Below are 25,275 nucleotides of genomic sequence, written 5' to 3' on the forward strand. Positions count from 1 at the left end.
CCTCCTCCACTCCTGCTCCCCTCCTGCTCCCCTCATCCTCCCAGCCCTCCAGAGGGAGTTGGCCTCCTGGGTGATCGACGCCCTGCGTTCCTCCTCCTGCCGTGAGGGAGGCACGAGCCGGATGATCGATCGCGGCGTCTCTCGGCGGTCATGACGCTGAAGCTCGTAAGCTGTCGCTCGCAGTGGGGAAGATTCCGGAACAGCAGCGCGGAGCGGGGGATTAGCGCACAGAGGAAGTGTGACGGCGAGGGAGGGGAGATTCAGCAACCCCTTGCGCCTCTCACAAAAACGTCGAGGAACCGTAGGACTGGAGATTGAAACGTCAGTCAAACCCTAGAACCTGGTGTGAACTCCTCCACGCGTGCGCCCGGAAGGTTCCGCAGGGACGGACGTTGATCCTGATGACGGGGTGCAGTCCGCCTCTAGAACGAGCTTACAGGTGATGACTGTGGAGATGATGGGATTCTGCACAGATAAACGTTATCGATGATGAAGTGATGATTAATAGCGCCGCAGGTGTGGGGAGGGGGGAGGGGAAAACACGGTTTCATTTTTTTTTCTCTTCCATCTCTTTTTTTTTTTTTCATCCCTGGTTCCATTTGATCTCTTGGTCTTTGCTCCTCAAACAGTGTTCTCTCTCTCCCTCCCTTCACCTCTCCCCCCCCTCTCTCTCTCTCTCTCTCTCTCTCTCCTCTCTCTCTCTCTCTCTCCCCCTACCTCTCCCCCTCCTCTCGCTAAATGTGTTTACGGCTGATATGATCCCCCTCCCCCCCCCTCCCCCACCCCCACCACCCCCACCCCCCGCCCAGGGCCTACAGCAGCAGGACACAGAGTGACTGCCGCAGCAGAAACACCGCTAAGCTGATTTACGTGCAAGCTTCCTGGTGAGAAAGGGGTGAGAGGGGGGGTGCCACTCGTCCTGGCCGGCTGCAGAAGGCTCCAGCCTGGAACTCCTCTCACTTGCCCTTGCTGAATAAACGGTTTAAAATGTAAAATCAAAAATGTTGTCTTCTCTGCCGTCGCCCAAGGACTCGACACCCCAAAACACAGAGTACAGGGAAGCAGCTAGCAGGCTGACAGTGTGTTTGTGTGTGTGTGCGGTGGGGGGGGTTATGGGAGGAGGATGAATCTAGAATAACAACTTAGAGAGTACACCCCTGGGCCTTCCAGTGGAGATTTCCTGGTTGGCGGTTCTGTCACGAACGATCCTGTTATAATAGCATCTGACATCAACATTCATGTTGACCACCATTTTCTCTTATAAAAACATATGTAGATTTGATATACATTACTGTAAATGCAGAATATACTATATATATTGAAATGTTTTCTCAATGAGGAAAGATAAATAAGTTGACTGCCTTTCCTGGTCACTCCTATGGGGGTGCCATGGGAACATGCTCAGCCAATGGGACCTCTCCTTGACAGATGGCGGAGAGAACAATACAGGAAGTAAATCAACAACCAATTTGGGGGACGGACAAGAAGTTTACGACACAGCCGTTTTCAAGAGTCCTTCACTTCCTGTCAGACAGCGCCAACATCCTGTCCGCCCTCCTCCTGGCCCTGTCAAGGGTAAGCTCTGCCTACTGTACGCCGCGCCGCAACAACATTGGTAGCTCACGCACGCTTTCCCCCTGCTCCCCTCCCTCTCTCCTCCTCCCCCCTCTCTCCTCCCTTCCCTCTCTCCTGCCCTCCCTCTCTCCTCCCTTCCCTCTCTCCTGCCCTCCCTCTCTCCTCCCCTCCCTCTCTCCTCCCCTCCCTCTCTCCTGCCCTCCCTCTCTCCTGCCTTCCCTCTCTCCTCCCCTCCCTCTCTCCTCCCCTCCCTCATCTCTTCCCCTCCCTCTCTCCTCCCCTCCCTTCCCTCTCTTCTCCCTTCCCCTCCCTCTCTCCTCTCCCTTCCCTCTCTCCTCCCCTCCCTCTCTCCTCCCCTCCCTCTCTCCCACACCGCCAGGTGGTTGTTGCGTTCTCATTCCCCTTGAAAGCTGTCCTCTCCTTTTGCCCTGAGCTGTTTTCACATTTATTCACGTTCTGATGAAACGAGGCCCAGGCCGATGGGTGGGGTTGGTGTGTGTGTCTGTGTGTGTGGGGGGGTGAGGTGTGTGTGTGTGTGTGTGGGGGGGGGGGGTGAGGTGAGGTGTGTGTGTCTGTGTGTGTGGGGGGGTGAGGTGTGTGTGTGTGTGTGTGGGGGGGGGGTGGATTGGGAGACGTGCGCGTAAGTGCGTGTGTGATTGTGCCGGTCTGTGTTTGTGTGTGTGTTGAAGGAGGAGGGTGCGATGTGTGGATGTGTGTGTGTGGACGCCAGACCGTGGTATCAATATCATATCTCCTATCTGTGTGTCTGCATGAAGAACAGTAGCATCACACTCAAGGACAGCAGGACTGAATGTAATTACTCCGTCCAGAGGAGAACTAAACTGCTACTGACAGCACCCAGCATGGGAGGAGAGGAGCACAGTAACATTAGTGGAGGAGGAGGAGAGGAACACGGTAACCTTAGCAGAGGAGGAGGAGGAGAGGAACATGGTAACCTTAGCAGAGGAGGAGGAGGAGAGGAACATGGTAACCTTAGCAGAGGAGGAGGAGGAGAGGAACATGGTAACCTTAGCAGAGGAGGAGGAGGAGAGGAACACGGTAACCTTAGCAGAGGAGGAGGAGGAGAGGAACATGGTAACCTTAGCAGAGGAGGAGGAGAAGAGGAACATGGTAACCTTAGCAGAGGAGGAGGAGGAGAGGAACATGGTAACCTTAGCAGAGGAGGAGGAGGAGAGGAACATGGTAACCTTAGCAGAGGAGGAGGAGGAGAGGAACATGGTAACCTTAGTAGAAGAGGAGGAGGAGAGGAACATGGTAACATTAGCAGAGGAGGAGGAGGAGAGGAACATGGTAACCTTAGTAGAAGAGGAGGAGGAGAGGAACATGGTAACATTAGCAGAGGAGGAGGAGGAGAGGAACATGGTAACATTAGCAGAGGAGGAGGAGGAGAGGAACATGGTAACCTTAGCAGAGGAGGAGGAGGAGAGGAACATGGTAACCTTAGCAGAGGAGGAGGAGGAGAGGAACATGGTAACCTTAGTAGAAGAGGAGGAGGAGAGGAACATGGTAACATTAGCAGAGGAGGAGGAGGAGAGGAACATGGTAACATTAGCAGAGGAGGAGGAGGAGAGGAACATGGTAACCTTAGCAGAGGAGGAGGAGGAGAGGAACATGGTAACCTTAGCAGAGGAGGAGAGGAGGAGGAGGAGGAGAGGAACATGGTAACCTTAGCAGAGGAGGAGGAGGAGAGGAACATGGTAACCTTAGCAGAGGAGGAGAGGAGGAGAGGAACATGGTAACCTTAGCAGAGGAGGAGAGGAGGAGAGGAGGAGAGGAGGAGAGGAGGAGAGGAGGAGAGGAGGAGAGAGGAGGAGAGAGGAGGAGAGAGGAGGCCTGGGTCCTTTGTGTAAGGGGGGGGATGTCTATGGAACAGAGGCTAGGGAGGGAATAGGAGGACTACAGTCCGCTTTGCACCATAATTCTCTTTTTCTTTCTCTCTCTCTCCCTTTCTCATTCTTTCTCCCTCCTTCTCTTTCTCTCTCTCCTTCTCTTTCCATGTATCTCTCTCCCTCTCTCATTCTTTCTCCTTCCTTCTCTTTCTCTCTCTCCTTCTCTTTCCATGTCTCTTTCTCCCTCTCTCATTCTTTCTCCCTCCTTCTCTTTCTCTCTCTCCTTCTCTTTCCATGTCTCTCTCTCTCATTCTTTTTCCCTCCTTCTCTTTCTCTCTCTCCTTCTCTTTCCATGTCTCTCTCTCTCCCTCTCTCATTCTTTCTCTCTCCTTCTCAATCATTGGGAGTTCAACCATTCAGCGCAGAGTTTCAGCAGTGTTTCAAAACAGATCATGATGTTTCCTCTGAGGAGGACAGTGTTTCACAAGAGACAGTGATGGTGTTTCCTCTGAGGATGACAGTGTTTCAGAAGAGATAGTGATAGTGTTTCCTCTAAAGAAGACAGTGTTTCAGAAGAGACAGTGATGGTGTTTCCTCTGAGGATGACAGTGTTTCAGAAGAGATAGTGATAGTGTTTCCTCTGAGGATGACAGTGTTTCAGAAGAGATAGTGATGGTGTTTCCTCTAAGGAAGACAAAGTTTCAGAAGAGATGACAGATTCTTCCTCTGAGGTCCTGGAACAGATGGACAGAGAGCTGGAGAGAGAACTGTGTGTGAGGGGGCTGTCTGTGAGTGTGTGTGTGGATGTGGGTTTATGGATGTATGCTTAATGTGTGTGTGTTTACAGTAGGTGTGTGTGTTTGTGTGTACTGTATGTGTCAAAAGTAGGTATCTGTGTGTAAACATTAGGGATGTGTGTATGTATGTGTTTGTATACAGTCGGTGTGTGTGTGTATACAGTAGGTGTGTGTGTGTATACAGTAGGTGTGTGTATGTGTGTTAGGAGGAGAGTGGGTGCAGAATAGAGCCATGGATAGGTGTGTGTGTGTGTGAGTGTTTCTGACAGAAAAAGCCCCTTTGTCAGATTCTATCAGTCACAGAGTGGTTCCAGGCCGAAGCCTTCAGCACCTGCCTGCAGAGTGACTGTGACAGTCCTCCATGCGAGGCTGTCTCAACCCAAACCCAGACAGACAGGACACCCAGTCCGAACACCAATCATCTGCCACGCCCGCCTCCGCCACGCCGCGCCCACCGAGCCGTCAGCGCTCCATAACCGCCACACTGACGATCCTGTCGCTCCGCCAGCACCCGGCGGAGCGAGGAGATGATTAACACCCTGAGGAAGTGGAGGGACTCCTGACTGGCGGACACCCCACCCTCCGCACCCACCCACAGCTCCTCCTGGATCCACACCTCCCTCCCCCTCCTCCCACATCCACAGCTCCTCCTGGATCCACACCTCCCTCCCCCTCCTCCCACATCCACAGCTCCTCCTGGATCCACACCTCCCTCCCCCTCCTCCCACATCCACAGCTCCTCCTGGATCCACACCTCCCTCCCCCTCCTCCCACATCCACAGCTCCTCCTGGATCCACACCTCCCTCCCCCTCCTCCCACATCCACAGCTCCTCCTGGATCCACACCTCCCTCCCCCTCCTCCCACATCCACAGCTCCTCCTGGATCCAAACCTCCCTCCCCCTCCTCCCACATCCACAGCTCCTCCTGGATCCACACCTCCCTCCCCCTCCTCCCACATCCACAGCTCCTCCTGGATCCACACCTCCCTCCCCCTCCTCCCACATCCACAGCTCCTCCTGGATCCACACTTCCCTCCCCCTCCTCCCACATCCACAGCTCCTCCTGGATCCACACCTCCCTCCCCCTCCTCCCACATCCACAGCTCCTCCTGGATCCACACCTCCCTCCCCCTCCTCCCACATCCACAGCTCCTCCTGGATCCACACCTCCCTCCCCCTCCTCCCACATCCACAGCTCCTCCTGGATCCACACCTCCCTCCCCCTCCTCCCACATCCACAGCTCCTCCTGGATCCACACCTCCCTCCCCCTCCTCCCACATCCACAGCTCCTCCTGGATCCACACCTCCCTCCCCCTCCTCCCACATCCACAGCTCCTCCTGGATCCACACCTCCCTCCCCCTCCTCCCACATCCACAGCTCCTCCTGGATCCACACCTCCCTCCCCCTCCTCCCACATCCACAGCTCCTCCTGGATCCACACCTCCCTCCCCCTCCTCCCACATCCACAGCTCCTCCTGGATCCACACCTCCCTCCCCCTCCTCCCACATCCACAGCTCCTCCTGGATCCACACCTCCCTCCCCCTCCTCCCACATCCACAGCTCCTCCTGGATCCACACCTCCCTCCCCCTCCTCCCACATCCACAGCTCCTCCTGGATCCACACCTCCCTCCCCCTCCTCCCACATCCACAGCTCCTCCTGGATCCACACCTCCCTCCCCCTCCTCCCACATCCACAGCTCCTCCTGGATCCACACCTCCCTCCCCCTCCTCCCACATCCACAGCTCCTCCTGGATCCACACCTCCCTCCCCCTCCTCCCACATCCACAGCTCCTCCTGGATCCACACCTCCCTCCCCCTCCTCCCACATCCACAGCTCCTCCTGGATCCACACCTCCCTCCCCCTCCTCCCACATCCACAGCTCCTCCTGGATCCACACCTCCCTCCCCCTCCTCCCACATCCACAGCTCCTCCTGGATCCACACCTCCCTCCCCCTCCTCCCACATCCACAGCTCCTCCTGGATCCAAACCTCCCTCCCCCTCCTCCCACATCCACAGCTCCTCCTGGATCCACACCTCCCTCCCCCTCCTCCCACATCCACAGCTCCTCCTGGATCCACACCTCCCTCCCCCTCCTCCCACATCCACAGCTCCTCCTGGATCCACACTTTCCTCCCCCTCCTCCCACATCCACAGCTCCTCCTGGATCCACACCTCCCTCCCCCTCCTCCCACATCCACAGCTCCTCCTGGATCCACACCTCCCTCCCCCTCCTCCCACATCCACAGCTCCTCCTGGATCCACACCTCCCTCCCCCTCCTCCCACATCCACAGCTCCTCCTGGATCCACACCTCCCTCCCCCTCCTCCCACATCCACAGCTCCTCCTGGATCCACACCTCCCTCCCCCTCCTCCCACATCCACAGCTCCTCCTCCCCTCTCCCAGTCGTGGGCAGGAGAGAGGAGTGTTGGAAGCCGGGGCGTCTGGGGGAGGCTCTGCTCCTCTCTCCTGCTGCCGCACGCTCCGTCTCTCACGGTGTCCGGGGCGATCACAGATGCTGCGAGGGGAAGTTTATCGGGGCGTGTCTCGCAAACTTTCAGCGGACAGACGGAGAGCTTCCCGGCGATGTGAACCCGACATCGGGACACGTCGTCCGTGACGACGCAAACAACTCCTCAACGTTCCGGAACTTCCACACATTTTTTGGGGGGGGTTTTGTTGACGCGACAGACCGGCCCTGTCGCCACTCAGGTCGCGCCTCGACCAATCAGAGCGCATCTGGCACAGCGAGCGACAGAGGGAGGGGGGTGGGAGGGAGGGGAGGTCTCCAGATGTTCAAGCAGAGAGCAGTAAACAGACTCCTCCTCTCCCCTGCTTTTAAGGAAACATCAGGATTCAGAACATAAACCCTGGACAGGAAACAAGCACAGCTGTAAAAGAGCTGAAGTCATCGTGTGTTGTTCAGTACCCTGTCCGGACTCCACAGAACCTGCATCTTCATCCCAATCATCTGCCCTCTGACTGCGGCCGGCAGTGTTAGCCGACATCCATAAACAAATCAACGTAATGGCTAAATACGAATGTTACTCTCAATAACTAGCTGTAAGAGTGAAGCAGAGAAAGGGGGATGTTTTGATGGCATTAATAAAGGAAGAACGTGGAAATGTACGAGTCTAGCTGGTTCTCCTCCCGACTCGTCATATTTTGATACTTTTGGGGGCATTCCTGCATTCATTCCTTTCAGAGATATGGTGCAGAGAGACGGGACAGGGAAGAGTGAGAGGGTGTAGAAAGTGTGTGTGTAGAGATGTGTGTGTACATGAGTGTGTAGAGGTGTGTGTGTGTATGTGTGTAGAGGTGTGTGTGTGTAGAGTTGTGTGTGTGTAGGGGCGTGTGTGTGTGTGTAGAGGTGTGTATGTGTGTAGAGGTGTGTGTGTGTGTAGAGTTGTGTGTGTGTAGGGGCGTGTGTGTGTGTGTAGAGGTGTGTAGAGGTGGGTGTGTGTAGAGGTGTGTGTGTGCATGAGTGTGTGTGTAGAGGTGTGTTTGTGTAGGTGTGTGTGTGTGTAGGGGTATGTGTGTGTAGAGGTGTGTGTGTGTAGAGGTGTGTGTAGAGGTGTGTGTGTGTAGAGGTGTGTGTGTGTGTGCATGTGTGTGTGTATGTGTTTCTCCCACCTCGATCTGGAGCAGGGCTTCTTCTCTCTGTCGGAGGACCTCCACGTCTTCTTCGCTGATCTCGGACAGGAAGAGCTGTTCCTGGTCCTCCAGCGGAGGACCTGACACCTCCTCGCCCCCGTCAAACAGAGGCCCCTCATCGCACAGCTCAGCAAACGGTGTCTGGGGACTCTGTGGTCACACACACACCACATTGGACACACACACACACACACACACACGAACACACCATAGACACACACACACCGACCATGGAGATGCACCCACACACACACATAAACACACACACAAACACACGCACACACACAGGAGAAACAAGAACACACAAAGACACATATCAGTGAGCTGGGGTGGACTTCAACTTGTCCATGTCACACTTGTTTCTGCTCTCCAGGTTCAGACAGCCCCACTGTGGGTCACAGCAGAGGTCCAGACGTGTGGGAGTCACAGCAGCACGCTCTGAGTCACAGCACCTCCGAGTCAACACCCACCACAACCCCCCCCCTCCCTGCACCACCACCACTCAGCGGAATACATGAATGTGTAACCCAGACAATCCAGGCCTCAGATGTGCTCTCCATGCCCCAAAGCTCTGAGTGTTCATCTCCAGGGGCGAAAACACGTCCCCCCCCCACGCCTCATCAAGTGGATCGTTCCTTTCAGCCCACTCGATGGGAGAGACGGGAGGAGAGGGGGAGTGGACCATTGATCGGTCCTCCGCCCCCCCACCCCCTTGCATATGTATGACAGCGAGGGAGGCGCATGAAAACTGTGTTATTATCGAAGACCCAGAGGAGTGATTCACCTCATCCAGACCTCGACCACCCCGACAGGAAGCAACCAACAACAGCTTCCTGTTGTCCCTGCTGTCTCTGGTCCAGTCCCCTCCTCAGATCATAAGGGTTTAGGTTGGTTTAGGTGTTGTCCCTGCTGTCTCTGGTCCAGTCCCCTCCTCAGATCATAAGGGTTTAGGTTGGTTTAGGTGTTGTCCCTGCTGTCTCTGGTCCAGTCCCCTCCTCAGATCATAAGGGTTTAGGTTGGTTTAGGTGCAGTTCTATGTGAGGCCCTGTGGGACATTACTTGCAAAAAGGGCTGTACAAATACTGTACAAATGATCGATTTGATCATGAGGGGATACAGAACTGAGTCGGATTTGTTCAGTTAGTTCATCTCTAAATATACGTTTAAATGCTATGTAGTCTCTAAATGATGGCCGTTGAAGTTGGTTTATTCCAGTCGACTGCTACTACAGCTGTTCCAGAACTGTAGCTGTCTTAGTTTACTGTACTGCAAACAACAAACATCACAAAACACAAAACAGCTCATTTGTGTTTTGGTAGAGTCATCCAAGAGGGTCGTGGCAGTTGTTTGAATTTCCTTTTTCTTGAGGCTTTTCATCAAAAACGCCACAGAAAACGTATATTTCTTGCCATCAATCTGCATTTAAACGTTAAGAAATGTCTTCGCTTTACACAATGAAGGTCGGTCTTCAGAATAAATTCTCTCCGCTTCTTGGAGAGGACGTTTCTCCCCGGTGTCAGGAAAGGTAACGTCTGTCCTACATTGTCTCATCTCCCCGTCTCCTCTGAAAATAACTTACTCATTAGACCAGTACAACATTCATTGTCGTTGGAATAAAAGCCATCCACTGTCAGACTCCAACAGCCAGACTGAAGGCCTAATGTCCTAATGCTTTTGCGACCACTTCAGGCGTATTTGTTTCGCAACGTGCGCGCAAAAGCATGGTGAGGTATGTACCAACATGCCGCACTGAGGTAAAAGAGCAGACTGCCTGTCGCGGGAAATGAAAATGGCAAACTGCACTTTTCCATGTCATGCATATGCATTTATGGGAGGGTCAAGGGGAAAGTGGGAGTTTCCCATAAAGAGATGGGAGGGGATGCGTAAAGTGCGCCTTAGTTTGTATTCTGTGGTATGTACAGAAACCACCTGTGAAAGCGCACCTCTATTTTGCGGTGAACATTCTCCGCCTGTTAAAAGCAGGTGTAAACCAGGATGTGCAATAGCCTGGTCCTAACCAGACTCTCGTACATTTCATTTGCACAGAGGTCTCGCTCCATTGACAAGCGTTAACTTCCTTGAAGGTGGGTACTCTGTTGAAGTTTAAAACTATTGGATCTACCCAGAGCCACTCTGGTTCTGGCATAACCAATCGCTAGCGTTCGCCTTAGCCAACTCCTTCAAGACTAACGGAGCTGGCTGGACAATCAAACAAACCCCGTGGGGATCAAAGATTGTTCTTGCTCCCGCTTTAACGTCTGGATATTCGGCAGCGTTGCCACAATGGACCGAATGGCTTCGCTCGCATCTTTCTCCGCCACCATTATGGAACTACAACACAAACTAGCGTACGACATCAACGTCATCGTTCTCAGCCACTCCCTCTGTTTACTGATTGGACAGGTAGAAAGTTAACCGGAGACATCTGACCAATATACCCAAAGCCCAGACGCAGTACAGAAGCTAAATCAAAATTGAGCGGAAGTACGTAAGAGGGCAGAGCCAGGCTAGATGTGTATATGCCTCCTGGTGAAATGGCAGCAGTAACCTGAGCAAGACGAAGACATAGGCCAAAGAAGTTTTGCCACAAGGATCACACTTTTTGAGTTGAGTGAACACAAAATCATTACGTGTTACAGATTAAGCATCCATGTTACTGGAAATCAAAGATTACATCGAATCTCCGACTGAGCGTTCACATTCCATTCCAGCAGTTGTTAAACTCCTCGCTCCATTACAAATATTGGCATCAGGATCATTTAAAACAGTCATCGCTGTTTTGACTTTGGTGGCTGATCCATGATAGAGAGAGAAGGAGGACCATTCAATTGCATGTCTAATGGGTCTTGGGTCTAATTTCCTTAACGACAAGAACATTGGTAGTAATAATAAAACATTTCATGTCAAGTTTTTCCAAAGTGTTACTAATTGCAGGAGTGTATATTTTACATGTTGAGTGTGTACAAATCCAATCTCATGAGATAGACCTATATAAATACTCCTGGAGTTAAATTAACACTTTTAAATGTGCTGTGTTTCATTAAGGAACCCATCTCAGACAGAGAACCGTTTAAGTGGACCAAACAGTCTTGCTAAGGTGAAAAAACGGTTTGCCCGTTTTACAAATTGACAAAGCAGCATGTGGAGCCAAGCAACCTGGTGAGGAAGCGTGGACCAAAGGTGGAGGTGAATATCAGCGAGACGATCGGCAACAAGACGCAGAATTAGACGTCAGCCACGTCTCAGAATCAACACGGTGCAGTTCCTGTCCTCTCCCCCGCGCCTAGCGCCTCTCAGGGAGAGAGAGGAGCTAAAGGCCACCCTGGGCTGGGTGAAAACCTTGTATTTTACAGTAACATTTCATTCTTTAGTTTTATTATGCCTTTTAAAGCACCATTGGGTGTGAAAAAGGTGCCGCATAAGTCCAGCCAGCCAGGGTCCAGCCAGCCAGCCAGGGTCCAGCCAGCCAGGGTCCAGCCAGCCAGGGTCCAGCCAGCCAGAGTCCAGCCAGCTAGATTCCAGCCAGCCAGGGTCCAGCCAGCCAGCCAGGGTCCAGCCAGCCAGGGTCCAGCCAGCCAGCCAGAGTCCAGCCAGCCAGGGTCCAGCCAGCCAGAATCCACCCAGCCAGGGTCCAGCCAGCCAGGGTCCAGCCAGCCAGCCAGGGTCCAGCCAGCCAGAATCCACCCAGCCAGGGTCCAGCCAGCCAGGGTCCAGCCAGCCAGCCAGGGTCCAGCCAGCCAGGGTCCAGCCAGCCAGGGTCCAGCCAGCCAGAATCCACCCAGCCAGGGTCCAGCCAGCCAGGGTCCAGCCAGCCAGCTAGAGTCCAGCCAGCCAGAGTCCAGCCAGCCAGAGTCCAGCCAGCCAGCCAGGGTCCAGCCAGCCAGCCAGAGTCCAGCCAGCCAGGGTCCAGCCAGCCAGAATCCACCCAGCCAGGGTCCAGCCAGCCAGGGTCCAGCCAGCCAGCTAGAGTCCAGCCAGCCAGAGTCCAGCCAGCCAGAGTCCAGCCAGCCAGCCAGGGTCCAGCCAGCCAGCCAGAGTCCAGCCAGCCAGAATCCACCCAGCCAGGGTCCAGCCAGCCAGGGTCCAGCCAGCCAGCTAGAGTCCAGCCAGCCAGAGTCCAGCCAGCCAGAGTCCAGCCAGCCAGCCAGGGTCCAGCCAGCCAGCCAGAGTCCAGCCAGCCAGGGTCCAGCCAGCCAGAATCCACCCAGCCAGGGTCCAGCCAGCCAGGGTCCAGCCAGCCAGCTAGAGTCCAGCCAGCCAGAGTCCAGCCAGCCAGAGTCCAGCCAGCCAGCCAGGGTCCAGCCAGCCAGCCAGAGTCCAGCCAGCCAGAATCCACCCAGCCAGGGTCCAGCCAGCCAGGGTCCAGCCAGCCAGCTAGAGTCCAGCCAGCCAGAGTCCAGCCAGCCAGCCAGGGTCCAGCCAGCCAGCCAGAGTCCAGCCAGAGTCCTGCCAGCCAGCCAGAGTCCAGCCAGCCAGCTAGAGTCCAGCCAGCCAGAGTCCAGCCAGCCAGAGTCCAGCCAGCCAGCCAGAGTCCAGCCAGCCAGAATCCAGCCAGCCAGGGTCCAGCTAGCCAGCCAGGGTCCAGCCAGCCAGAGTCCAGCCAGCCAGAGTCCAGCCAGCTAGCCAGCCAGCCATGGTCCAGCCAGCCAGAGTCCAGCCAGCCAGAGTCCAGCCAGCCAGCCAGAGTCCAGCCAGCCAGGGTCCAGCCAGCCAGGGTCCAGCCAGCCAGCCAGAGTCCAGCCAGCCAGCCAGGGTCCAGCCAGCCAGGGTCAAGCTTCAAAATGCTTCCTGGTAGGACATCACCCAACCCGGAAATTCCTTCTCAAGGATCAGCTCGTCTCTTCATGTCTCGTCTCTGACCACAGCCTGTAGAGCTTGTCTGGGTTGTTTTGGTCTAAGAGAGGTGCTGTACTGCATACATGCATGGAATAATGACATCTCTTCTGTGGGAATGTGAAGACGCACCTTCACCACCCCCCACTCACACAATATCCTTTTGAAGCCATAGAAATATGAGGGTGTTCATACAACAATAGAAGCAGGAGCTGCTGAGCTTCAAACAGATCTGATTTAGATCAAGCTCTTTCTCAGCCACGGGACAAACAACCTCAAGCAGAGTGCAGTTGTTCCGGTGTGGATCCCTTAAGATCAATTTGACCAGAAAAAGACCAGTTTCGGACTAAGAAAACAAAAAAAATTGACAGCAGTTGTCTACGGGTCACAACGAGGAACTAAAAGGCCGACTGTGTTAAATAACAGTCACTTAGTTATTAGTGTGTTAAGTAAAATATATCAAAAGACATCAAGATAGTTATGACTGACAGTGATGTCAGAGTCAGGTGATCTCTCCAGTCCATCTCTACGAGTTTTGGACGGAAGTTACCCTGACTGAAGCTTGATTCAACACATTGAATATAATCTCCTGCTCAATTTAATTCAATGGACTTTATTAGCATTAAGAAACAAATGTTCATATTGCCAAAGCAGCCATGGAATTAAATAAATTGTATTTATATCATTATTATTATCATTATTATATCATAATATTATCATATTATCTTGGTATATTATTAATGTTACCAAATAATCTGATGTCAATTAAATATGGCACATTCAGTTGAAAGAAGGAAAACTTTAACATAACCTTAAGATTGATCAATATATATACATATATTCACACATACACATTTCAGTCACACACACAGTATATGTTGTGTGTGTGCTTTGTGTGTGTGTGCATTGTGTCTCTCAAGTTAGGGCATATTGATACATCCTGGGCAGCAAGGTCTGCCTGCTCCCTCTCCCTCTCCCTCTCCCTCTCCCTCTCCCTCTCCCTCTCCCTCTCCCTCTCCCTCTCCCTCTCCCTCTCCCTCTCCCTCTCTCTCCCTCTCCCCCTCTCTCTCTCTCTCTCTCTCTCTCTCTCTCTCTCTCTCTCGCTCTCACACACATACACACACAGTTTCTGTCTCTCTCCGTCATTTTCTCCAAACGACTGTGAGGTCTCGGACGTTGCCATAACAACGTATGGTCCGGTTGTACTGTGAGCGTACAGCAGCACACAAGTAGGGGAAAATAAATAAATACAAATAAATAAAACCTGGATGAAGGTGTTTGTGGAGCAGCGGGTTGCCTTGGTGTCACGCGCTCGACAGTCAGACGGAAACCAAACGGAGGCTCTGGGCTTCAAAGAGCCGCCGAGGAGAACTCAATCACGCCGGGCGAGAACATCTTATTATCCGCCACCGCTCCCCCGGGGTACGAGTGCTGTCACCTTCACAATGGAACAAAGGCAGCTGTCCGCTTACCTGCTTCTTCACTCTCTGCGCCGGGGGAAGCAGGGCCCTCGAACGCTCAGCAATTTTCTGCCGAAAAAAAACAACAACCAAACAATGACCTAACTGAATCTTTACGTGCGTACTTACTTTACTTTATGTATTTATGTATTTCTTTATATGCCATGTGGATTGTCCATGTTGTTTGTCGTTAAAGGGTTGCATCCAACAAAGCTAAGAGGCGTTTCAGATTCAGGATTGTTCATTCAAGGAGCAGAAAAAGCACAACATCAAGGGGAAGAGACAAAACTCGAGTTTTCTTTCCTCCCCGAGGTTTGTGGGTCACCTTCTGCAGGTCGCCGTAGCGCTGAACTGCCTCGGAGAGTTCCGTCTTCAGTCTGGTTAAGCGCAGACGGTCTTGCTGTGAGGAGAGAGACAGTGGGATTAGATGCAATCACCTCCGTTTATCTTCCTGCCTTGGTCTCTTCACCAGAGGAATAGACTACCTCTCACACGATCAATGTTTCTACATACGTTCATCGTTTACTTACTGTGTTTTTACTATTTATTTTCTTTAAGATAATTACATATAGACTTTGTTGTGTCTCACTTTGTGTATGTACTCTCTCTCACACACACACACACACACACACCATTTTCGGAAAAGCAGCAGCCCTCCTTTCGCTGCAAGTGTCGCTGCATTATTGTGTCGTAAAGATAATAAAAGTGAAGAAGAAGAGGAGGATGAGGAAGTGCATACCCGTGAAGAAGAGCTGATGATGTCAGAGAGCTGTTTGATGAGCTGGCTGGTGCTGGTGATCACTTTGTTAGTCAGCTGCTGTGTGGAGTGTCTGGAGGGAGGGAGGGAGGGAGAGGGGGCAGGGGGAGAGTGGAAGAGAAAGGGGAGAGAGAGAGAGAGAGATGAGGAAATGAGGTTGAGGTAGAGAAGGGGGGAGAGGGGGAGAGAAAGGTGCGTAAGGATTAACTTGAACCAATTAAGAGGATCAATATGAACAACTGGCTGATAAAACTGAAACCAAGGTAAGGCCCTCTTCATCTCTGGAGAGGGGAGCAGTGCAGGATGGAGAGCGAGCGATGCAGTATTGACAGGATGGATAAAGAGAGAGAGATACTGGATAAACAGGGGGAATGGAGAGAGAGAGAGATACTGGATAAACAGGGGGAATGGAGAGAGAGAGAGAGAGAAAGAGAGAAAGAGAGAAAGAGAGAAAGAGAGAAAGATGTTTAGACAGGATGAACAGAGAAAGAAGCAGAGAAACAGACAGAAGAGAGAGCACGAAGTGTCAGAGAAGGGCTGCAGGAGAGTAAACACCATCTAAATGTAGATCACCCCCAGGCCCCCAACCCCCAGGCCCCCACAGCCCCCCACAGGCCCCCAGCCCCACAGCCCCCCCGGCCCCCAGCCCCCTCAGACCCCCAGCCCCCGAGCCCCCTCAGACCCCCCAAGCCCCCCAGACCCCCCCAGCCCCCCAGACCCCCCGGCGAGGTGGTGGCCTCATAGCGGGCCCAGGCGGGCTGGACCCAGCCTCTCCACCCACCTCTTGAAGTCTGTACTGGCCACAGGCCCTTCCAGCTCACTGGAACACCAGCACACACACACACACACACCCACACACACACACCTCCATAGACACACACCCACTTTCATGGACACACACACACCTCCATGGACACACACAGACATCTTTACAAACACACCTCCCTAGACACACACACACCTTCCAAAACACACACACACCATGGACACATGCTCAAATATTGATCCAGTGTGGGTAGTGTTGGGGGGAGGGGGGAGGGTTGGGACCAGGGGGGAGGGAGAGGGGAGAGGAGAGGCATGTCACAATGATTGTCTGTCGGCTGTGAGGGAGAGGTGAAGCGATGTAGTGGAAAAACACTCCCAACCTCATCTCCTCCTGTGTTTTCATACAGGGTCTCCAGAGCCCAGGTCCAGGGGTTAGGGCCACAGGCTGCTTCCCCTCTCAACAGTCACATCATAGACGGGGCGCAGAGTACCGGGCCGTGGATGGTACTGATCTCACCTCAAAGTTTCCGAGTTTACAGTAAATGACCCGAGCCAGCACTTCTTTATTGACATTTATCCTGGGAGACCGTGTGTGTGTCTGTGTGTGTGAGAGTGTGAGTGTGTGTTTGTGTGTGGCTTTCTGCAATAACTTTGCTGGAGAATAGACTTATGTAAGGGTGAAGGACATAATGTACAGTAATCATGGACTCATAAACTTATACGTATACACACACGCTTGCAGGCGTGCGCACACACACACACACAGATTATGAAGTGCTAAACCTCTGGTTGATGTGTCATCGCTTCACGCTGTGCTGAAAGTTTCTTTCCGACATTCGGGGATTAAAGACTGAGATCACAGCTAGCTCATGCTCCATCACACAGCTAAACACAATCTCAGGGCAAGTGTGTGTGTGTGTGTGTGTGCATTAGTTTCTGTTTAAAACTGTCTCTTTATCTGGCAGCATGACAGATGAAAAACACATTTGGCTGAATCACAGATATTACAATAAAAACTCCTTCGCTGCTAGGAAACCACATCACCACGGTGTGAGTGTGAGAGAGAGAGAGAGAGAGAGAGAGAGAGAGAGAGAGAGAGAGAGAGTGTGAGACAGAGAGTGTGTCTGTTTGACAGCATGTGACTGTGTTGCAGAAACTCTTGTCTTCCCTGGCAGCATCATCAGACGGCAGGCTGTGGGAGGAGCCTCTGGAGAGGACAGACTGGCTCCTCCCACAAGTGGCTGCTCAGGGGACATTCTGAAGGGTTCATTAAGACATGGTTTGAAATATATAGAGGGCACACTATCATTTATTGCGTTAAGGGAAACTCTGGGCACAAAAGCATATTTTCCAATGTGAATGGCAGACAGTAGGGCACTTGGTCTCATTATTGCCACTCTAGAGGGCATTTTAGAAAACCTCTTTTTCAACCCTGGGGGCACCAGGCAGTCACCCTCTGAGTCTTCCAGTGGGCCTAGATACAGCCATGGGGACAGTATATTGCGCCTATAACATTGGGGAAGCCAGAAGGAGAGGATGAAGTAATATAGAGGCTTGTCAACATATAGGCTACTTTAAACAATGAAAATACTTTATACAATTGAATAAAAAGTCTCCTTGATTCTTTGTGTTTCAAGATGACCTGAAAAACTGATGATAATATTCAGGTACTGCATTGGAGCAAGGTATACCCTTCATATTTCCTGGCATAGTTGCCTTTGCTAAACCTTTTTAAGTCACCAACCCTGTTCAAGAATGTCCCACATGCAAAGACACACAGAGATGCAGACAGACTGAACAGTGGTCAAGGCGCGGATACAGTGAGTTTGCTTCCTTGTGCGTGATTCCAGCAGACTATATAGTCTAGGCCTACCTACATAGACTGCAGTTGACTACCCTCATTTGTACTATTACAGTCTACTACTCTCCTTTCTACTACGTCCTACGGAGGATGGTAGGCTGCTCTTATGTGTTCATTGCCATCCTTAAGAGTTGCTAAAGTGTTTATGTATCTATGTATGTACATATTTTTTAAGAATGACAATAAATCTCGATAAACTATGCTGGGCCTGCTGAACCTATGCCTCTTCGACTGGTCAGGGAAGCATTACTTCTGTCTCTGAAGACCCTTGGGGCCAGTGGGATAAACACACTTCATAATCTGAGCACCTTCATCCACAGGGTTGTCAAAGAACGCCATCATTGATTGTAACTTGTCTAGACGCTCGATTATTTCTTAACTTGTTTATTTAAATTAATATATTCTTTTGAGATGAAGTAAACACGTAAATGTATTCATGTCTGCGCTTCAAAAAGTCTGCACTTATGTTTCCGAACAAAGTGCTTTGCGCGCAGAAATGTACTCGACAGAACTGTCTTTTGAATTTCTGGTTCTGCCTAGTTGAGATTATTTGCAACACATCTTAGTTGAGCTCGACTTTTAGCCTAGCACCGGGCAGGCTAGTTCCGAAGTACAAGTTACTTTGGTTACGTAGCTAGAACTAGAATAAACCACCTTAATGAAATGGAACTCTCGCTGAAGTAAGCAAAGCTTGGCAAAATAAGTCTGGCTTTTCCTTAATTTACTTTGATGGAACACCCCCCTGGTCAGTGAGCCCTCCGTCCTGCACAGCGACGTCAACAAACCATTTCACAACAGGGTTCGAATGCAGCATGGGCCCTTTGCTGCATGTCTCTCTCTCTCTCTCTCTCTCTCTCTCTCTCTCTCTCTCTCTCTCTCTCTCTCGCCCCCTACCTTTCCTGTCACACTTCACTTCAAAACTTCCCATTAGCCATGAAAATGTTAAGATGTTGACTCTTGCATGACTCAAATCCAACGTCTACTCGCCGACTGCCTCCGCCCCCAGCCCAGACCCCGAGCCCACAGACCAATCAGATCCGTCAGCAAACAGCGGTTCTCCCCTCCTCACCGAGGACATGGAACCAGCATCCCGCTGCCCCTGCTGCCCCTGCTGCCCCCGCTGCCCCCGCTGCCCCCGCTGCCCTGCTGCCCCCGCTGCCCCTGCTGCCCTGCTGCCCCCGCTGCCCCTGCTGCCCCTGCTGCCCTGCTGCCCCCGCTGCCCCTGCTGCCCCTGCTGCCCCCCCGCTGCCCTGCTGCCCCCGCTGCCCCTGCTGCCCTGCTGCCCCTGCTGCCCCTGCTGCCTGGGATCCTCTGTGAGTCACCTTCCTCCTCTGATCCAGCGCCTCTCTTGCTCCAGGCCCGTCCCAGACAACCCCCCGCAGACCTGCTCGCCGCCACGCTCCAGAGTCTCGTTAGTCACCCCGCCCCCGACGACGCCCCCGACGACGAAAGCCAGCCCGCGATAGGCCAGTAGTTACTCACACTGCGCATTTTAATCAGTCACCTGCGTGGTGCGCTTCCAGAGAGAGATGTGAAGGGGGAGTTAAGGTGGAGAGAGGTAGAGAGAAGGGTAAGAGAGATAGAGAGAAGGAAAGAGAGATGTAGAGAGAGAGAGAGAGGTAGAGAGAAGGAAAGAGAGATGGAGAGAGATAGAGAGAAGGGAAGAGAGATGGAGAGAGATAGAGAGAAGGGTAGGAGAGAGGTAGAGAGAAGGAAAGAGAGATGGAGAGAGGTAGAGAGAGGTAGAGAGAAGGAAAGAGAGATAGAGAGAGGTAGAGAGAAGGAAAGAGAGATGGAGAGAGGTAGAGAGAGGTAGAGAGAAGGGTAGGAGAGATAGAGATAGAGAGAAGGGAAGAGAGAAGGGAAGAGAGATGGAGAGAGGTAGAGAGAAGGGAGGAAGGGAAGCAAGGAGAGGGAGAGAGAGGTAGATAGAAGGGAGGAAGGGAAGCAGGGAGAGGGAGAGAGAGGTAGAGAGGTAGAGCGAGAGAGAGAAACACACAGATAGAGGTAGAGAAAGGTTTTTGAGCCGTTTAACAGCCAAAATGTTTGGGCCCGTGGTCTTTCTTAAAATGTTCAAATGAAACAGGGTCAGATGAGCTTGTATGTAAGGGTAGCATTAATACACAGCCCAGGCAATCAGAAATACGCTGTAATAAGAATGTTGTGTTAAAGAGCAATATTCAAGTCTACATAGATTAGAGGTGCGGGGGAGGGGGGGGGGGGGGGGGGTTCAAAACAGACGTTTACTTTATTAAAACTGACTTACAGTAATTTAGCTAATAGCCTTCATGCTAAATCTTTCAGAGACAAATGTTAACATATTTTATGTGCTGGTTAAATGAATAATACATTTTCACAGCTCATCAGCTTTGTGGATTTTCTTTTTTTTCATTGATGTGAAATTAGCCGTGTTGACTGACTGATGTAACAGGTCTGTGTTGAATCATGTTTAGCATGTGCCGGGTTTGTTTATGAAAACATGATACTGACTAATGAAACTCAATTTGATATCCTGTTCAATACAGGCACCGACTAATCATGATGAAAATAATAATAATAATAATAATTGAAAACCAACAAGAAAAAACCCACAGGCTGACTGACTGAAATGTTGCTGTAAAGAAAATGTAATTATCTAAGATGGCAAAAAAACTAAGACTATGAACATCAGGACATCTGAAACTCTGAGCTTTTTGAATAGTGTCCAGCCCCCAACTTCCCCCATTGTCCTTCATTTTCCCCTAACCTGCACCACCCTCCCTTGTCTCACCCAATCTCCCCTAACCTGCTCCCAGTCTCCACCCTCCTTCTCCCCCCCTCCCCCAGTTTACCCCACTCTCCCAGTCTCCACCCAAATCCTCCACCACCCCGAGAGGAGGGATGCAGCAGAGGGGCTAACTAGCTAACAGAGACGTTAGCTGTGTCTACTACCGTAGGGTGACCAGACGTCCTCTTTTACCCAGACATGTCCTCTTTTCGAGACCTAAAAAATGCGTCCGGCAGGGATTCCAAAAACGTCCGGGATTTTGTTTAGTCGGATATTTGTGTTTCTCTGGGTCTTTCACAAACTATCATTAGGCCCTTACAAGTTTTGGAAAGTGTATCTCTCTTACGTTCCACCTTCTTGCGTGAGCTCTGACTGTAGAGAAAATTGTCATTGGTCGACCGCCTTCTCAGTGTTGCCTGATGCACAATAAGTATCCTCCAAATACGATCATTTTGAGCCTTTGGTACGATACTCAGCCATTTCCAATCTGGCAACACTGAGCACCTTGCGCCTCCAGTTGCATTATTTACAACAGCACATGACATCTGCAGCCATGCCAAAACATAAATGTGTCTTGATTTTCTTATTTTTATAATGTCGCCAAAAATATGTTACATTTATTGCTTTTACATTTATTGCTTTAATATATGGACAAGACACATTTACCCCCCCCCCCCCCCCCCCCCGTAATGAAGTGTCCCCTTTTTCACAAACTCAAATCTGGTCACCCTGACTACCGCGCACTTGTGCACTTCACGCACTGACTTTCAGTGCTTTTACACTTACAAAACCAGCAGAATTCAGTGCACTGAAAGTACCCGGATGGCACACTGCAAACGGTCCCAAAAAAACAGTGTACAACGATGGACACTACTCGCCCTAAACGGACGCCATCTTGGCTACGTAGCAGAAGAGGAGGAGTCCTTTTGGCAGCTTTTTCCACTTGAGTGGAGAAGCGCGTTCATTTTGGCAGGTTTCGCGAGCAGATTTGCGTCCGTCACTTCCGCCCAGTGGTTAACGTACGTGTTCTATTTCAGACAGCACTTGTCAGTGACGGAGTGCACTACATATGTAAGTGCACTGTTTTGCAGTGCACTGTGTTGCAGTGTACTTCGTAAAGTATTCGGTCATAGACACAGCCAATGACAGTCAAGGTTGCAAGCTAACACGCAAACAAACACAATGACAGTCAAGGTTGGGAGCTAGCACGATAACAGAGATAATGACAATTAAGTTGTGAGCTAACACGCTAACAAACACAATGACAGTCAAGGGTGTGGGCTAACACGCTAACAGAGACAATGACAGTCAAGGGTGCAAGCGATTAATCCACTTAGGCTTTTGCCATGTGCATTTCCACGATTACAGGGAATGGGTCAAATTCTATTACAGTAACCGTGAGATTTTGGTGAGGGGAGAGAGGAGCATTGCAATAGGTTTTGAAAGGCTCACACAAACACGATTTGGTTGTTATTTTTGGCTTCCTCTCAGTTTTACAGTGTTTTCCTAGAATCCTAGTCAAAGTCAGAACATGTCATTGGCTAGAAATCTGGTGTGTGAGATAACTAGAGCCTGTGTGTGAGATAACTAGAGCCTGTGTGTGAGATAACTAGAGCCTGTGTGTGAGATAACTAAAGCCTGTGTGTGAGATAACTAGGGCCTGTGTGTGAGATAACTAGAGCCTGTGTGTGAGATAACTAGAGCCTGCGTGTGAGATAACTAAAGCCTGTGTGTGAAATAACTAGGGCCTGTGTGTAGGATAACTAGAGCCTGTGTGTGAGATAACTAGATAACTAAATAACCAGGGCCTGTGTGTGAGATAACTAGATAACTAGGGTCTGTGTGTGAGATAACTAGATAACTAGGGCCTGTCTGTCAGATGACTAGGGCCTGTCTGTGAGATAACTAGGGCCTGTCTGTGAGATAATTAAAGCCTGTCTGTGAGATAACTAGGGCATGTCTGTGAGATAACTAGGGCCTGTCTGTGAGATAACTAGTGTATATATTTGTGAAAAAAAATTGTGTGTGTGTTTGTGTGTGTTTGTGTATGTATGTGTGCGTCTGTATGTGTATGTGAGTGTGTGTCTCTGTATGTGTCTCTGTGTGTAAGAGAATGTGTGAGTGTGTGTGTGTGTGTGTGTGTGAGAGAGCATTTGTATAGGATGGGGGTCTTTACTTAAAACCGTGTCCTTTGTGGTAGGTTGACTCTGGACTTGAGAGGTTTCCAGGGAAACACAGGGATAATAGAATCACAGCAGGCCCAGCAGGGGGCAGATATATATATATATATATATATAGAGAGAGAGAGAGAGAGAGAGAGAGAGAGAGAGAGGGAGAGAGAGAGGGAAGGAGAAAGAGGGAGAGCGAGCGAGAGAGAAAAAGAGAGAGAGGTAGATACAACGAGAGAAAGGAGATCAATCTTAGGTTAAAGAAAGTGTGTAGGACGTCAGAACACACACACACACGCACACTGTACTGAATATTGTAGCATCGATGTGGTAGGACTTGAGGAAGGAGCTGTGGAGTAGCCATGATTCTCAGTCCCAGACAGGCAGCCTGTAGTGTTGTCCAAACCAAGTTCACACCCACCATCAATATTGATGTTCCAAAAATTGGAATGGGAATGCAAATGTTCCCATGATACATAACATGTTGGAGATTGATGTTTTACACACTGTGTGTGTGTATGTGTGTGTTTGTGTGTGTTTGTGTGTGTGTGGGTCAGTGTGACTGTGTGTGGGTCAATGTGTGAGTGAGTGTGTGACTGTGTGAGTGAGTGAGTGTGTGTGGGTGCGTGGGTTAGTGTGTGTGTGAGTGTGTAACTCACAGACTCTGCCTCAGCTCAGCGTTGTCTTTGGAGGTTCCCAGAGCAGGAAGACTCCTCTCCAGCGTCACCACTACGAGCAGCAACCACAACAACCAGGTTAGAGGACTAACTTACTCTCTCTTACACTCACACACTCACTCACTCACTCACTGACACACTAAAACACACATTTCCATTACACTCACTCACGCTACTCACCATTGCCGTTGATCTGGAAAATGTTGGAGGAGGTTTCCTGGAAGACATCTTGTAGCTCCGAGGGGCTGACCTGAGTGGCTGGGAAGAGCAGAGGGTCAGGGGTCGACTCACTCCATTGGCTACTGGAGATAACCATGGTGCCACTACTGACTAATAGGAATGACAACTCTGATAAAGCTAGACATGGAGATTAAAAGGTACCACACAAGACCTCAAAACCTATCCTCCTTTCGTTTCCTCTCATCTCATCATCTCCTCTCCTCCTCTCTCCCTTCCTCTTTTTCTCTCCCCCCTGCTGCCGTCCTCTCTCTCCCCTCCTCCTCTCCTCTCCACCACTCCTCCTCCTCTCTTCCCCCCCTCCTATGCCAGCCCTCGCTGGGATCCTTTTCACCACGGTCTCTGCACAAACTTGGCTGCAGATCTCCTGTGTAAACAGGTGTGGAGCCAGCATGTCGTCTTCAACCAAGATGGGGTGGTGTTGGCGAGAGAGAGAGGGGAGAGAGACAGAGAGAGACAGAGAGAGAAAATAGAGAGAAAGAGGCAGAGAAGGAGAGAGACAGAGAGAGACTGAGAGAGAAGGAGAAAGAGAAGAGATGGAAAGAGATAAAGGGAGAGACAGAGAGCGAGACAGGGAGGGAGGGAGAGAGAGGGAGAGAGAGCAAGTCAGATGGAGGGAGAGCAGGCTTCTCCAGTGAGTTCTGGCATGGAGTCCTTCATCCACACATGGATCATCATCACATTGTGGGAGCAGAAATCCTACCCCCCACCATCAAGCCTGATCTACATGCAGACACACCCTCGCTTCACAATCAAAGCCATTAACTCGATCCAGTCAGGGAAAATGACAAACTATCACGACTGTAACATGACGGCGTTCAGTCAAACATGCCGCCTCATGCGGAGGCAGCTCTCTGAGTGGTCGTTCCTCATCCGGGCAGGCCTGCTCCGGCCGCGTCTGAAACACACGCTCACCACTTCTCCATGCATGCCTTGGAGACTGATGGATGCTCAATATTCATGCTACATCAGAGAGGAACCCATTATAACAAAGAACAACCGTGTGTGTGTGTGTGTTTGTCTGTGGGTGTGTGCATTGATCTATCTGTGTGTGCTTTTGTCCGTGTGTGTGAGCCTATTTCTGTGTGTGTGTGTGTGTGTGTGTGTGTTTGAGCGGGTTCATAGATCTCTGTGTGTATAAGTGTGCCTTTGAATGTTTGTGAGGACCTTTCTGATCATGTTTGTGTGTGGATATCCCCGATGTGTGTGCGTGCATGCTTTTGAATCGTGTGCGTGTTTAAGTACCGGACCGTATTTCATCGATTCAACTCTGCAGCGTTTATTACGCAATGTTCATTTTTGGTGCGGCGATTATTCGAGGCCGGCGTTTAATTAGTCAGAGAGATTTAGTGAATTGTAGCTGTAGTGTGGCCATAGACAAACAAACAATAGACAAGGAGGTCAAACACAAAGCCTAGAGTAAAATTGAGGTTGCGCGTTTCGTCGGGGGTAGGCCACAAGTGCAGCATGAGTGCAGCAACTCCCTTTCTCATTGGCTATCAATTAGGTGTGCGTGGGTAGGGTAGTAGCCTACTTTAACTGTCTCAAATACAAGTGTTCTACATCGTGTCGAAATCTAAAGCAGCATGCTGAAACGTTCTTACACTTTAGCTTTCAAACAGAAAGCGGTGCAGAAAGCACTCACCCGCAGCAACAGATCTGAAGCATGCCAACTTGGGGTTGATTAAAGGCGACTTTCCGAGTGGCGAATTACATTTTATATTGTACATTTGTGATTAACTTGTGTAATAAATACTGTGTTTTAATTTAACCAATTAAATAACCATTTTCTGATTTTTTGGGTGCGGCGTTTAAACAAAGAAATACGGTATATATATGGGTGTGTATATATGTACCGTGTGTTTTGT

At 50.9% G+C, this 25,275-nt stretch overlaps 1 protein-coding gene across 1 annotated transcript in view; it reads right to left on the reverse strand.

Annotated features, from left to right (window-relative positions):
• The window catches only part of tsnare1 (T-SNARE Domain Containing 1), a 57,949-nt gene extending 34,463 nt beyond the window's left edge, over window positions 1-23,486 (reverse strand). Inside the window, exons 1-6 of the mRNA XM_047016314.1 lie at window positions 23,351-23,486; window positions 23,153-23,222; window positions 14,915-15,005; window positions 14,501-14,575; window positions 14,188-14,244; window positions 7,862-8,032 (exon numbers count right to left, since the gene is read on the reverse strand). Coding sequence (XP_046872270.1) covers window positions 7,862-8,032; window positions 14,188-14,244; window positions 14,501-14,575; window positions 14,915-15,005; window positions 23,153-23,222; window positions 23,351-23,486 — 600 coding nt within the window. The remainder of the gene's footprint in view (window positions 1-7,861; window positions 8,033-14,187; window positions 14,245-14,500; window positions 14,576-14,914; window positions 15,006-23,152; window positions 23,223-23,350) is intronic.
• Window positions 23,487-25,275: the final 1,789 nt, after the last annotated feature.

The sequence above is a fragment of the Hypomesus transpacificus genome, unplaced genomic scaffold (assembly GCF_021917145.1).
Source record: "Hypomesus transpacificus isolate Combined female unplaced genomic scaffold, fHypTra1 scaffold_342, whole genome shotgun sequence".
NCBI classification, from domain to species: Eukaryota; Metazoa; Chordata; class Actinopteri; order Osmeriformes; family Osmeridae; genus Hypomesus; species Hypomesus transpacificus.